Genomic DNA, 13,682 nt, shown 5'->3' with positions numbered 1-13,682 from the left:
TTTTTTTTAATTTATATTTTAGCCATGTGTTCATGACCAAAAACCTGTCATTGAAAATGTGGTCTCACTTTCCTTCCTGGACTACAAAGTCACACCTCCATGCAGCCTCCCCCCCTCTCCACAAAGAGGGGAAGTGCACTAAAGAATTATGGGCATTGTAGGAATTCGGCAATCCAGTCAAACCCTCCTAGTCAAACACACAGACTTCATTATTTTTCTGGCCATAGGGTGCAAATTTCAACACATACTGTTAACATTGAGTGACTGTAGTCTCTTCCAGCGGTGAAATGTCTAAAATGTTTAAAGGCTGTAACTCTCCGCTTCTACCCAGGATTTGAACCCTGTTTCCTCAGGCTTTTTTTTGCAAGTATATGGCGTACACACAGAGCGCTCCCTTTTTCCAACAAAAGTGCGTCTGTCAAACTGACTTTTCTTTTTTATGTCACCATTTCAAGCAACAAAGCAACAACTCGTTGGTACGGCGGAGAGAGATCCCAGAATGCATCTTGCTGGTGACCCAAAGGATCACCAAGTATCCTGTGCTGTTGGAGAGGATTCTGCAGTACACCCAGGGTGAGTCCTTTGCTACCCTCTGCTGGCTAAATGGAGGAATAACAAGTTGTACATGGACGTCGATGAGAAACTTACAGTGTGTCTGACTAAAGTTTCCCTCAGCCTCAACACCAGCTGTGAATGACATTGTTTGTGATCTGTCCACAGCCCTCCTCTGAGACACAGAGTGAGCACAAATGTCTCATCTGAGACAAATCTCATAATGAGCATTAACCCATTCTGACCGGGCACCCATTTTGGTGTTGGCATCATGTTATGCTTTAGCTATTGAAAAATAGCAGATCTACAAGCTCATAGCGCGCCACCGAGTGGCGCGCTACGAGCTTGTAGGTCTGCTATTTTTGAAAAATCGAAGAACAACTGACATTTTTTAGAATCTGATCTCAGGTCAGAATGGGTCAATCAGACCAGTGTGTGTCCAGTGGAAACCTCGTATGAATCTGATCTCAGGTCAGAATGGGTTAACGTCTTCTCCCATATTCGATAACTATCTGCGGTCACATCTCCCGTTTAGAGGACACGGAGGAGCATGCGGACATGGCGAGGGCGCTGGGCCTCATGCGGGAGGTGATCGTGGCCGTGGACCTGAGAGTCAGCGAGTACGAGCAGGACCAGAGGCTGCAGGACGTGTTGAACCGCATGGAGAGCCGCAGCTCGGCCAAGCTGAAGAACGGACTGGCCTTCCGGAAGCAGGACCTCGCCGGGCAGAAGCTCAAACACCAAGGCCTGCTCCTGTGGAAGACCGCCACCGGAAGACTTAAAGGTCTGCTCAAAAAAGACGCACGTTATAACGCTTCTTTTAAAGATGGAGTGCCATGATTTTTTTCCAACCTAAAACATGATCATCAGGTCTTATTGTTATATGAGGAAGACGTTTTTCAAGTGTACAGTATTTGTTAAAATGTCATTTTTATGTGGGCACCCCCACCAGTTCATTAAGTATGCCTGGTTTGCCTGGTGGGTGGTGATGAGTGTCTATTTCAAACAAAGTGTTTTTTGACATATTTTGACAGCAGGAATTGCCTGTCATAATTTGAGAGGACGTATAGGGACTTAGGGCCGATTCATACTCCTATTTTAGAGCTGAATAAAAGTCAGTTCGGCTCTGTAGAGCCTACAATGTGACGTCATTTGAGGTTCGGGGGGGGGGGGGGGGGTACCGTCCTAAAGTCGGCTCTTCGGTGCTACTGAAAATGTCAGACGAGCCGAAACTACAACGCCGAAACAGCAGTAAAATAGGAGTATGAATCGGCCCAAAGTCCTACTCCACCTCCCAGCCAACACTCCCCACTGACAGGTAGTAGAAAATAATCACGGCACTCCATCTTTAATAATGTAATCTCCTTCATCCCTTCTGCCATAATGTAGGGGCTTGTTATGGTGATTGTTGGTTATCTGCTGAGATTTCCTTGCTTCTCTTTTCAAACACAGATGTCTTGGTCCTCCTGCTCTCTGACAGCCTCATATTCCTTCAGGAGAAGGACCAGAAGTATACTTTTGCTACTGTGGTGAGTAGCAACTTTTCTCTTCTACTACTAATAGAGCCGGCATGCTTGCTCAGGGCGGGATTAATTGACTCTTGACCACTCTTGACCAGCTCTAATATCATATTCATTCATATGATATTTGACAGTTAGTTGTTGTGCAACGGTGAGGTAAGAAGACCTAGAGGGGCTTATACGATAGCCTCACCGTTTACATTGCATACTTTTCCTCTTTTACTATTTTGAAAAAACATTTTTGAATAGTTCAACAGTTCAATAGTTCAATCTGTAGACTGGCTATTTTAACTATTCAAAAATGTTTTTCAAAATGGTAAAAAGGAAAAAAAGGCAAATAAGTTTAGGGATAAGGGGTTTGCGCCCTCCCAGCCCTGGCAGAGTAGTTCTGGAGTAGTTCCAACGGATTGTGTGGTCCTGGTTTTGCCCTAGTAGCGGGACTGATTGAGGGTAGCTACTGGGACGTAAGTCGGCACTTGATCACTCCCGGCTGGGTCGCCTGAGTGCAGGGGTATGATGTTGGTAGACCCGAAACCCTGTTGACCTCAGGATACATCACTGAGGATACGTCCCAGGTGAATCCATGCGATGTATTCTTTAGTTATAGCATGCATGGACGAAAATGGAGCCCTATGTTTCTACAAGTTGTACAAGTCATGTTGTACAGTCAGAATAACGTTATGTTTCTACATGTTGTACAGTCAGAATAACGTTATGTTTCTACATGTTGTACAGTCAGAATAACGTTATGTTTCTACATGTTGTACAGTCAGAATAACGTTATGTTTCTACATGTTGTACAGTCAGAATAACGTTATGTTTCTACATGTTGTACAGTCAGAATAACGTTATGTTTCTACATGTTGTACAGTCAGAATAACGTTATGTTTCTACATGTTGTACAGTCAGAATAACGTTATGTTTCTACATGTTGTACAGTCAGAATAACGTTATGTTTCTACATGTTGTACAGTCAGAATAACGTTATGTTTCTACATGTTGTACAGTCAGAATAACGTTATGTTTCTACATGTTGTACAGTCAGAATAACGTTAATAATGTTTCTACATGTTGTACAGTCAGAATAACGTTATGTTTCTACATGTTGTACAGTCAGAATAACGTTATGTTTCTACATGTTGTACAGTCAGAATAACGTTATGTTTCTACATGTTGTACAGTCAGAATAACGTTATGTTTCTACATGTTGTACAGTCAGAATAACGTTATGTTTCTACATGTTGTACAGTCAGAATAACGTTATGTTTCTACATGTTGTACAGTCAGAATAACGTTAATAATGTTTCTACATGTTGTACAGTCAGAATAACGTTATGTTTCTACATGTTGTACAGTCAGAATAACGTTAATAATGTTTCTACATGTTGTACAGTCAGAATAACGTTATGTTTCTACATGTTGTACAGTCAGAATAACGTTAATGTTTCTACATGTTGTACAGTCAGAATAACGTTATGTTTCTACATGTTGTACAGTCAGAATAACGTTATGTTTCTACATGTTGTACAGTCAGAATGACGTTATGTTTCTACATGTTGTACAGTCAGAATAACGTTATGTTTCTACATGTTGTACAGTCAGAATAACGTTATGTTTCTACATGTTGTACAGTCAGAATAACGTTATGTTTCTACATGTTGTACAGTCAGAATAACGTTATGTTTCTACATGTTGTACAGTCAGAATAACGTTATGTTTCTACATGTTGTACAGTCAGAATAACGTTATGTTTCTACATGTTGTACAGTCAGAATAACGTTATGTTTCTACATGTTGTACAGTCAGAATAACGTTATGTTTCTACATGTTGTACAGTCAGAATAACGTTATGTTTCTACATGTTGTACAGTCAGAATAACGTTATGTTTCTACATGTTGTACAGTCAGAATAACGTTATGTTTCTACATGTTGTACAGTCAGAATAACGTTATGTTTCTACATGTTGTACAGTCAGAATAACGTTAATAATGTTTCTAAATGTCTCTCCCTGAAGGACCAGAAGCCTCCGGTGGTCTCCCTGCAGAAGCTGATCGTTAGAGAAGTGGCCAATGAGGAGAGAGGGATGTTTCTGATCAGCGCCTCGGCCGCCGGACCCGAGATGTACGAGGTTCACACCTCCGCCAAGGACGAGCGGAACACCTGGATGAGGCTCATTAGAGAGGCCGTGGAGAGGTAGGGGGGTGATGAAGTCCAATAACTGTGCATTATGCTTTTCTAAATCTTCCGAAGTTCCGACTCCTCAGCAACAGGCATTTGGAATGGAAGCTTGTTTTGTGATTTCCACGTTGACACTTTAGTTTCAAACAAAGGCTATTTGTGTTTGTGTTTGTCAAGTTAAAAACGTTTTTTTTTACCCAGGGTCCACAGAGAGGTGGACCGCGGTCCGCCTATTGAGGACCCCTGCATTAGAGTGTAATATCTACAAGCAGTTGATTGACTGTTCCCCGTGGTGTTCCTCTGTGTGTCTCTAGCTGTCCAGAGGAAGAGGAGGACACCAGCGAGCCTGAGGAAGAGAAGAGAGCTGCTGACGCACGCATGCACAAGATCAACAAACTGCAAGGTACTGTAGTCCACAAGACCCACAAACTGCTGGGTATTGTAGTCCACAAGACCCATCAACCTGGGGACCCCCCACACGGTAACTCAACCGTTTCGGACGCGGGGCGGCACGCCGGAACCGGCCCGGCCCCTTGAGCGCGTTTCTGGGGGTCTGGAACTTATCATTTTTGGGGGTCCTTGATATGAAAATGTTTGAGAACCACTGACATAGAAACATGGGTTTTGTAACTTTTTTTCTGAAAACTGTCATGAAATCGTCCTCAGGTCTAAATGGGTTAATCTTTCTGTACAGAGAGTGTGGTCAGTAATGATCAGCAGATCTGCCAGAGCCTGGAGGAGAAGCTCCAGATGTATGCAGAGCTGTTTGCACTGACCATGAACACCTCCACCCCTCCAGCGCTGGAGGCCTGCAGGCTGCTGGTCCAGCCATGCTCCGAGGAACCTCCCCAGGCCACGCTGCTGCTGGCTGCAGCTCTGCAAGAGGGTGAAAACAATACTCTGTCTATTGTTGATAGATAGATAGATAGATAGATAGATACTTTATTTGTCCTTTCGGAAATTTGTTTTGTGCACAGCAGTCATCAGGATATACATAAAACATGCAAACAAACAGATCACACAGTACATAGACAATAAAGAAACAGTGCCAACAGAAGGCCACCAGTCATAGTTCCAAGAGGCATCACATCACACTTTATGCACGGAACTGAGATGGGGCCTGTTTGTTCATAAGCCCTATACTTATGGGAACAAACGATCTTGAGGCCCTAGCCTGCAGGGAAGGTACCATATACCGTCGCCCTGATGGTAAAAGATGGTATTGGCTGTGTAACGGGTGTGTGTTGTCCCTAGTAATAGCTTTCCCCTTCCTGAGTACCCGGGTCTCATACATTGAGGTCATACTCTCAAATCGTACCCCAGCTATTTTACTGGACACGCTGATGATTTTATGGAGTTTGTTCTTATTAACCAATGATAATGAGCCATACCATGAAACAAAACAAAATGTCAATGCACTCTCCACAAAGGATCGATGAAAATTGTATTGTATTGTCAGGCAGTAACCTCATATCTACATGTTTCAACTTTTTATGACCCCCCCCCCCCCTTTTTCCCCCACTTAATTTAACGCCTACTAATACAATTTATATAGCGCTGTGGGCGCTGACGTTGTGTCCTCTCCTCTGCGTCATCAGTGTCCATACCCAAGGCGGGGTTGGCGAAAGGGCCTTTCTGTGTGGAGTTTGCATGTTCTCCCCTCACAAAAAAACATGAAGTAATCCTGGTCTCTAAACTGCCTCGCCCTTGCCAGCCTGATTGAGGGGAAAGGAACTGGTTGGAATAACGTGTTGGAATAACCATGCGCTATGTCCAACCAGGGAAACCCCCCCCCCCGATCTACAAGCTCATAGCGCGCCACCGAGTGGCGCGCTACGAGCTTGTAGGTCTGCTATTTTTGAACAATCGAAGAACAACTGACATTTTTTTTAATCTGATCTCAGGTCAGAATGGGTTCATCAGGACCAGTGTGTGTCCGGCGGAAACCTCGTATGAATCTGATCTCGGGTCAGAATGGGTTAAAGACTAAGAACACAAAGACAACACTTTTTTTTAATAGAAATAAAAGGTTGAAAAGGGGGATTAGAAGAATTGGGTAGGGAATGTGAGTCTGAAAAGGTGCACAGAGGGTGCACAGAAGTGGCAAAAATTGCCAATCTGCAAACTCACATCACACACACACACACACACGCACACGCACACGCACACGTACACGCACACGCACACACACACGTACACACACACACACACGGTATTAAGTTGCGTCCACTCTCTCTCTCTCTCTCCCTCCAGCGGACAACCTGCGAACCACGCTGCGCTCCAGCGCTTGTCCGAGTGGAGGACGTGACCCCGCCCACATGGAGAGCAGGGTCCCCGTGACGCCGTCACACCGCCACGATGACGCCTCACCACCCGCGGACCCCCACGGAGACCCCCCCGCTCTGCAGCCCCTCACTCACTGTCAACACGACGTAGACCCAAATGCCGGCATTCTTCACCTCAAGGTATGACATGGTATTATTATGATGATATATAGCAGCCATTCTCAACCGCTTTCATTTCAACGGGGAGTTTGATATGGACCGGGCCACCCCAAATTGATGGGATGTTTACTGTATCTCTGGGACCCCAGTCAACACTGTAAAATCATCAGTGTTTATTTAACGCCCGTAAAGGTAAAAGGTGGTTGCACAACCGGACGTGTTTTTCGGAAAACCGACTGAAAAACGCTACTAAAAATCCGAAAAACGCAGCAGCGTGCCGCGCAGGGACCTTAATAAAGCTTTAAAACGCAGCAGCGTGCCGCGCAGGGACCTTAATAAAGCTTTAAAACGCAGCAGCGTGCCGCGCAGGGACCTTAATAAAGCTTTAAAACGCAGCAGCGTGCCGCGCAGGGACCTTAATAAAGCTTTAAAACGCAGCAGCGTGCCGTGCAGGGACCTTAATAAAGCTTTAAAACGCAGCAGCGTGCCGCGCAGGGACCTTAATAAAGCTTTAAAACGCAGCAGCGTGCCGTGCAGGGACCTTAATAAAGCTTTAAAACGCAGCAGCGTGCCGCGCAGGGACCTTAATGAAGCTTTAAAACGCAGCAGCGTGCCGCGCAGGGACCTTAATAAAGCTTTAAAACGCAGCAGCGTGCCGTGCAGGGACCTTAATAAAGCTTTAAAACGCAGCAGCGTGCCGCGCAGGGACCTTAATAAAGCTTTAAAACGCAGCAGCGTGCCGTGCAGGGACCTTAATAAAGCTTTAAAACGCAGCAGCGTGCCGCGCAGGGACCTTAATGAAGCTTTAAAACGCAGCAGCGTGCCGCGCAGGGACCTTAATAAAGCTTTAAAACGCAGCAGCGTGCCGTGCAGGGACCTTAATAAAGCTTTAAACGCAGCAGCGTGCCGTGCAGGGACCTTAATAAAGCTTTAAAACGCAGCAGCGTGCCGTGCAGGGACCTTAATAAAGCTTTAAAACGCAGCAGCGTGCCGTGCAGGGACCTTAATAAAGCTTTAAAACGCAGCAGCGTGCCGCGCAGGGACCTTAATGAAGCTTTAAAACGCAGCAGCGTGCCGTGCAGGGACCTTAATAAAGCTTTAAAACGCTAGCAGCGTGCGTGCAGGGACCTTAATAAAGCTTTAAAACGCAGCAGCGTGCCGCGCAGGGACCTTAATAAAGCTTTTTAATCATGATTTTATGTATTCGTTTTCGGTGGAAGCACACACAAATTAGGCGGGAAAAATGAACCGAACCGGTTCAACAGGCGGGAAAACCCCGGTGGAAGAGGCGGGGCCAGAGTGAGTCGACGGGAATTGTGCCAACTTTTAATGACCTTACGGTGGACCAATTATACGGTTGAAAATGGGCGAAGTCCTCCTTTTAATAATAATCATATCTTCGTATGGGCCGTACGTGTCACTGCTGTAACCTCTTTCCCATTTCTACCCAGAAGTGAGTCTCAGTATCGGTTTTTTGTGAATAATTTAGCGTCTTCTATTAGAGTGACATTTCAGTCTTAATGTGATGAATTATAGATGAGCTCATACTAACGGCATGCAGGAGTCCATTAACCCATTCTGACAGGGCACCCATTTTGGTGTCGGCATCATGTTATGCTTTATCTATTGAAAAATAGCAGATCTACAAGCTCATATCGCGCCACCGAGTGGCGCGATACGAGCTTGTAGGTCTGCTATTTTTTTTTTAAATCTAAAAAAACGACTGATTTTAGAATCTGATCTCAGGTCAGGGGGGTTGCATGTTTGCATGTGGGTTCGTCAGACCAGTGTGTGTCCAGCGGAAACCTCGTGTGAATCTGATCTCAGGTCAGAATGGTTAAGTTCTCCTGGGTGTTTTTTTTTCCCTTATTTTTTTTTGGTCCATTAAAAATTGATACGAACGGAGAATTATTATACAATCTCCATCACGCCTCCATCTGTTTGTGCTGTCGGGGCACATTTTACCTGACCTGCAGTAAGTGTGGATAATCGTTACCGTTGGGCCTGAAACCTTGTATCTCAATATTCAACTTTTTGTGCCTCACACATCGCGTCGCTATTAACTCTTGGTAATCGGCTATTTTGGCACAAAGATTTGTAAAAGTACAGTTGCAACTCATATCTGTTTTTACTGAGAATATAACGTGGTTAAAGGTAGGGTAGGCCTAAGTGATTTTCTTTGGTGAAAATAAGCGTTAAATAGCTCTATATTCTGATAGTTGCTCATTGCTATAGAGTGTTTGTTAGTAAGTAAGGAGTCCTTCATGCTCTATATTAATCAGAAAATGTATTTTCAGGTCGGGATACCAATTTGATCCAATCAGGATAGAGAACTCATAGTCAGGATACAGATATTGATGAATGATGACACAATTATTTGGGACAATAATCTACGTAATCTAATCCAGCCTGAAGGTGGCACACATGTTGCACAATGAGACACAAACTCATTTGACTCACACGAGAGGAACCAAGGATTAACCTGTGACTAAAGATGTTGAAACCATGTCATCATCCGATGAAAGACTCCGTAACCCGGCTAATCTATGTCTGTATACATCTGTACTTACAGTAGGGCTGTCATGATTAGGTCTTTTTATTATTGTCACACAAATGATTGCAAATGATTAACGAGTTACGATGTTTTTTGTTGTTGAACACTGGACCATATGAATCATTCTTTGTGGCGTTTCAGGTTTTGAAACATTGGCTTTGACAATATTTCATTACTTTATACTTTTAGTGTAATTAGCCGATCTACAAGCTCACAAGGCGTCACATCGCGACACATTGTGAGGTTGTAGATCTGCTATGTGTGTGTGTGTGTGTGTGTGTGTGTGTGTGTGTAATTGTGTGCGTGCGTGTCAATGTGTGTGTAATGTTTATGTGTGTGTGTGTGTGTGTCATCTGTAAACAGGTGGCTCAGAGTGTCCAAAGCCTGACACAGTTTACTTTATAGTCTACAGGTGAGTAACCCTCAATCTTTCCACTGTCACTTCTAAAACCAGCCATATGCACGTCATCTATTGGAAGTGACCTGTGCCTGCCTGCTGCCAATCTGTTTACAGTACATTATGTAATGATATCTTTTTTTGGAAACAGGTGATACCCCTATCCTGTCTTACCGTGTTCTAGAGTTCACTTATTTGGAAAAGACGTGTCCCTTATTGATCTGATAGGGCCCACACTTTGTCCTTCAGTCATGGGCATCAATCAATGACACATGTCTCTTACACGTTCATGTGGAGGAAAAAATAGAAAGGCAAATCAACAAAGGATATCTGCATAATGTATATTATACATATAGCATATCTATCTGATACAGTATGAAGTTAGAATGAGGTGCATCAAAGAAGCAGCAGGTAATACAGTACATACATTATATTAGACATTAGGGTGCAAATACATAATTTCAGCATATTGTCACACATGAGTGACTCATTGAAATCCCAAGCAATCAAACAAGCCTGCTTGCGGTGAGGACAGATAGCGGTAGATAGTTTTCTTTTCATTAGTTCCATCCCCAGGTTGCTTATTGTGTTCCAGCAACAGCTTCAGTAAACAAACACACTCTATCAGGGTGCATAATCATGCATGCATTGTCTGAACTGGAGCCATGCTGTAGCAATGAGCTGCTGCAGAGACAGAGACTAACACCACGCCTACGTTGTCTTCACTGAGAGACATGAGATACACTTTATTTCAACTTTACTATATGCATGTTGTTGCTGACAGGACCTTGTATCTCTCAATATGTCATCTTTTAATGTTTTATGATTTTGTTTGTATGATCTACAAGCTCTCGACGCATTGCATGGGGGGCGTGGCATGGGGCATGGCAAACTACAGTATTGGTCAAAATTGGTCGGCAATCAATTACGTGTGCTGGGATTGTCATCGGACACCTTAATGATGAGATAGATGCCACCTTTTTTGTTGCCAAAGGCAGCACAGCAGTTAAGATACAGTTACAGGACTGTAGCTACAGAAGAGTAAAGTAAAATGAGAGGAGAAGAAAAGAAAGGCTAAAGTTAGACATCTTTCTCCAGAAACGGGCTTTATATTTCAATCGCGATGCCGTGAAAAATCTGAAATCAGATCCGAACCTCGGATGTCTGATCAGCACAACGGACAGCGACGTAGTTTTCGAGTAAACAGCCAGAGAAGATCCTAATTATAACAGTAGTCTACGCATGCCCCCTATAGCAACCGGCTCAGGGCAAAAGTAGTTTTTAGTGGTGCCGGTTTCAGATCCATATAAAGCGATATAATCTATATAATGTGCGTGCGTGTGCTCCGGACAGTTCGTTGGGTGGATGGCGGGCGTGGTATCTCTCCGTGCAATGACCAATGCAACACTGCTCCTGATGCACATGTTGAGAACCCCGCGTGTGTTGTTTTTGCATGCGCCTCACTGGCTTCAAGTCCCCTTCTCTCATCCTCATGTCCTCATGTCCTCTCGTCTCGTGTCCGTCCCCAGGCGGCGGTGGCCATCCAGGACACCTGCTACGAGGTCCAGCGGCTCCTCGTCCGGGAGAGCGATGCGCGGCCCGAGGCCCAACCCGCCGTGCGTGTGGCGCAGCGCCCTGCAGGAACGGGAGAAGCAGCGCAACCTGGAGAAGCAGCGCGAGGAGGTGGCGAGCCGTCCGCCGCTACAAGGGCGCTCCATCAGGCAAGGAGGAACCACTTAGTAGACCCTCTGTTTACTTGGACCTGAGGTGGTCCTGGACGTAGTGTTTTCCCCCCTCTACACCAGGTCTATTTGACCAAAATAGACGCCTATTTTCGGCACCCCTAAGAATGTTGATGCTAGTGCTCTAGTGGTAAGAATTATCAGGGGTCACCAGACACTGATTTCAGTCATTTTAGAAGAGTCTTATAATGGGTCAAACTAGCATACATTTTCAGAAGCATCTTCCATAAAACTTGTTGAAGTCTCAATCTGAGATTTCTTCAACTGCTTGGCTGTACTGTATGTAGAATAGCAAGAACATTATGGGTGTCTTCTACATATTGCGCTTCTAGTAAATTCCCCCATGGGATCAATAAAGTTTTTTTACTGTATCTACCAGTGGCGTAATTAGGCTTTATCAGCCATGGGTTCTTAGAATGAAAGGGGCCTTGTACAGTACATGGAAATGGGTTATTTGTCGGGTAATTTGGACCATTTGGGACGGTTCTGGCACGTTTCTACCGTAGTTACTTTGGCCAAATATTACAATGACTCACTGAGTGCTGAAATGAAGGACGTAAGAACATACTTTCGTTGGTTACAGAGAGGGTAAATATGAAGTGTTGGCCAAAAGTCTGAGTTTGAGGGGGTTCCCGACGGCCGGCCGGCGCTTCCTTCTCCCATCACTGACGGGAGAAGGAAACGACGGCTGGCTGTCGGGGGCCCCCTAGTGGGGCGGCCCATGGGTTGACAAAACCCAACCCACCCTATGGATATTACGCCTCTGGTATCTACCCATCTACCTCTACTGTATCTACAGTATCTACCTCTACTGTATCTATCTACCCATCTACTGTACCTACTGTAGGAGAGGCAGCGCTGGGAGAGGGAGAGCCAGGCCAGGACCGGCCAGCAACGGGAGCAGGAGGGCCGGCTGGAGGAGAGGGAACGGCAGTGCCACCTGGAGGCGGAGAGGCTGCGGCGCGACAAGGAGGCTCTGGAGGAGCAGGTGGAGGAGTACCAGCTGAGCCTGGAGCGGCTCCGGGAGGGCCAGAGGAGCGTGGAGAAGGAGCAGCACAGGCTGGAGAGGCTCCGGGAGGGCCAGAGGAGCGTGGAGAAGGACACCCAGAGGCAGGAGACCCAGCAGAGGCTGCTGCAGAGCTGGAGGCGCAGCCGCCAGAGGAGCCTGCCCTCCTCCGTGGCACGGGCCATGGTGGTCATACCTCTGGATGGCCAGCAGGTGAGGAGCCATAGATAGAAAAAGCCTAGGGCACCAAATTGCTCAGATGCAATCTGTGTCACGCTGTGAGCTTGTAGATCGGTAGCCTCGGAAACCCAGACGTTTTTATTTCCAGGGAGAGAAAAAAAAGTCTGGGACCGAGTCCACTTCAATTCGGCTTAGAGTAGCGCAAACGTCGATCACTCTCTGCTGATTTCTGATCACCTTTGTTAAATTGACGCACACACGTACACACACACACACACACACACACACACTCCTCTCTCTCTCTGTTGCTCTAATAAATTAGTCTCATGTCGCGCAGCTGCGTCTAGATTCTCCCGGCGGATCCTATGCCATAGAAAGCATAGGTGGACCCGGCCCAGGCTAGTAGATCGGTTTGTGTGCCAGGGATACATACTGTACAACTTTGACTACACTGGGCTAGAGCAGCAGTGCTTCTGTAAACATTTTAATTAGCTATTTTTGAATTTGAATCCTGACATAATGACTTTCACGCCAGACAGCGGTGACATGTCAGACATGTGGGCTTCAGGCTGATCTACTCTGTGCTACATTATATCTTAGGTACTGTGTTGGTTCTTCTTGTGAGAGCCTTTCTCATGCAACTGCGTGTGGCTCAGGAGGTAGAGCAGGTCGTCCAATGATCCCTGGGTCGGCGGTTCGAATCCCGGCTCCTCCTGTCCACATGTCGAAGTGTCCTTGGGCAAGACACTGAACTCCAAATTGCTCCCGATGTGCTGGTTGGTGCCTTGCATGGCTTCCGCCGCAATCGGTGTATGAATGTGTGTGTGAATGGGTGAATGTAAAGCGCCTTGGATAAAGGCGCTATATAAATGCACCATTTACCATTTGTGCAGACAGAGCCTGGCTGTGTGCTTCTTCTTGTGAGAGCCTTTCTCCTGCAGACAGAGCCTGTCTTGCAGCCTGAGGTGTGTGAGCGAGCGTTCCCATTCATTTCCACAGAGAGATGCTTAATTCATGGCTGATGTATGACCTTTGCTAATGAGAGTAATTTCACCTCCTCCTCCAACGCAACTCCACTCCGCTGATAAACCACGCAAATGATTGATTA

At 45.7% G+C, this 13,682-nt stretch overlaps 1 protein-coding gene across 1 annotated transcript in view; it reads left to right on the top strand.

Moving 5' to 3' along the window:
* The window catches only part of arhgef28a (Rho guanine nucleotide exchange factor (GEF) 28a), a gene marked incomplete at its 5' end in the record, with an annotated part of 45,090 nt that overhangs the window by 19,482 nt on the left and 11,926 nt on the right, over nucleotides 1–13,682 (top strand). Inside the window, 11 exon segments of the mRNA XM_083792986.1 lie at nucleotides 456–573; nucleotides 1,088–1,336; nucleotides 2,005–2,081; nucleotides 4,088–4,266; nucleotides 4,566–4,654; nucleotides 4,946–5,137; nucleotides 6,505–6,716; nucleotides 9,613–9,642; nucleotides 9,644–9,661; nucleotides 11,176–11,367; nucleotides 12,236–12,607. Of these exon segments, the coding sequence (XP_083649112.1) occupies nucleotides 456–573; nucleotides 1,088–1,336; nucleotides 2,005–2,081; nucleotides 4,088–4,266; nucleotides 4,566–4,654; nucleotides 4,946–5,137; nucleotides 6,505–6,716; nucleotides 9,613–9,642; nucleotides 9,644–9,661; nucleotides 11,176–11,367; nucleotides 12,236–12,607 (1,728 nt within the window).

Source organism: Protomyctophum parallelum (genome assembly GCF_964188405.1).
Source record: "Protomyctophum parallelum genome assembly, chromosome: 21".
In the NCBI taxonomy this organism is placed as follows: Eukaryota; Metazoa; Chordata; class Actinopteri; order Myctophiformes; family Myctophidae; genus Protomyctophum; species Protomyctophum parallelum.
The sequence above is the reverse complement of the archived record's forward strand: the minus strand, read 5'-3'. Positions and strand labels throughout refer to the sequence as shown.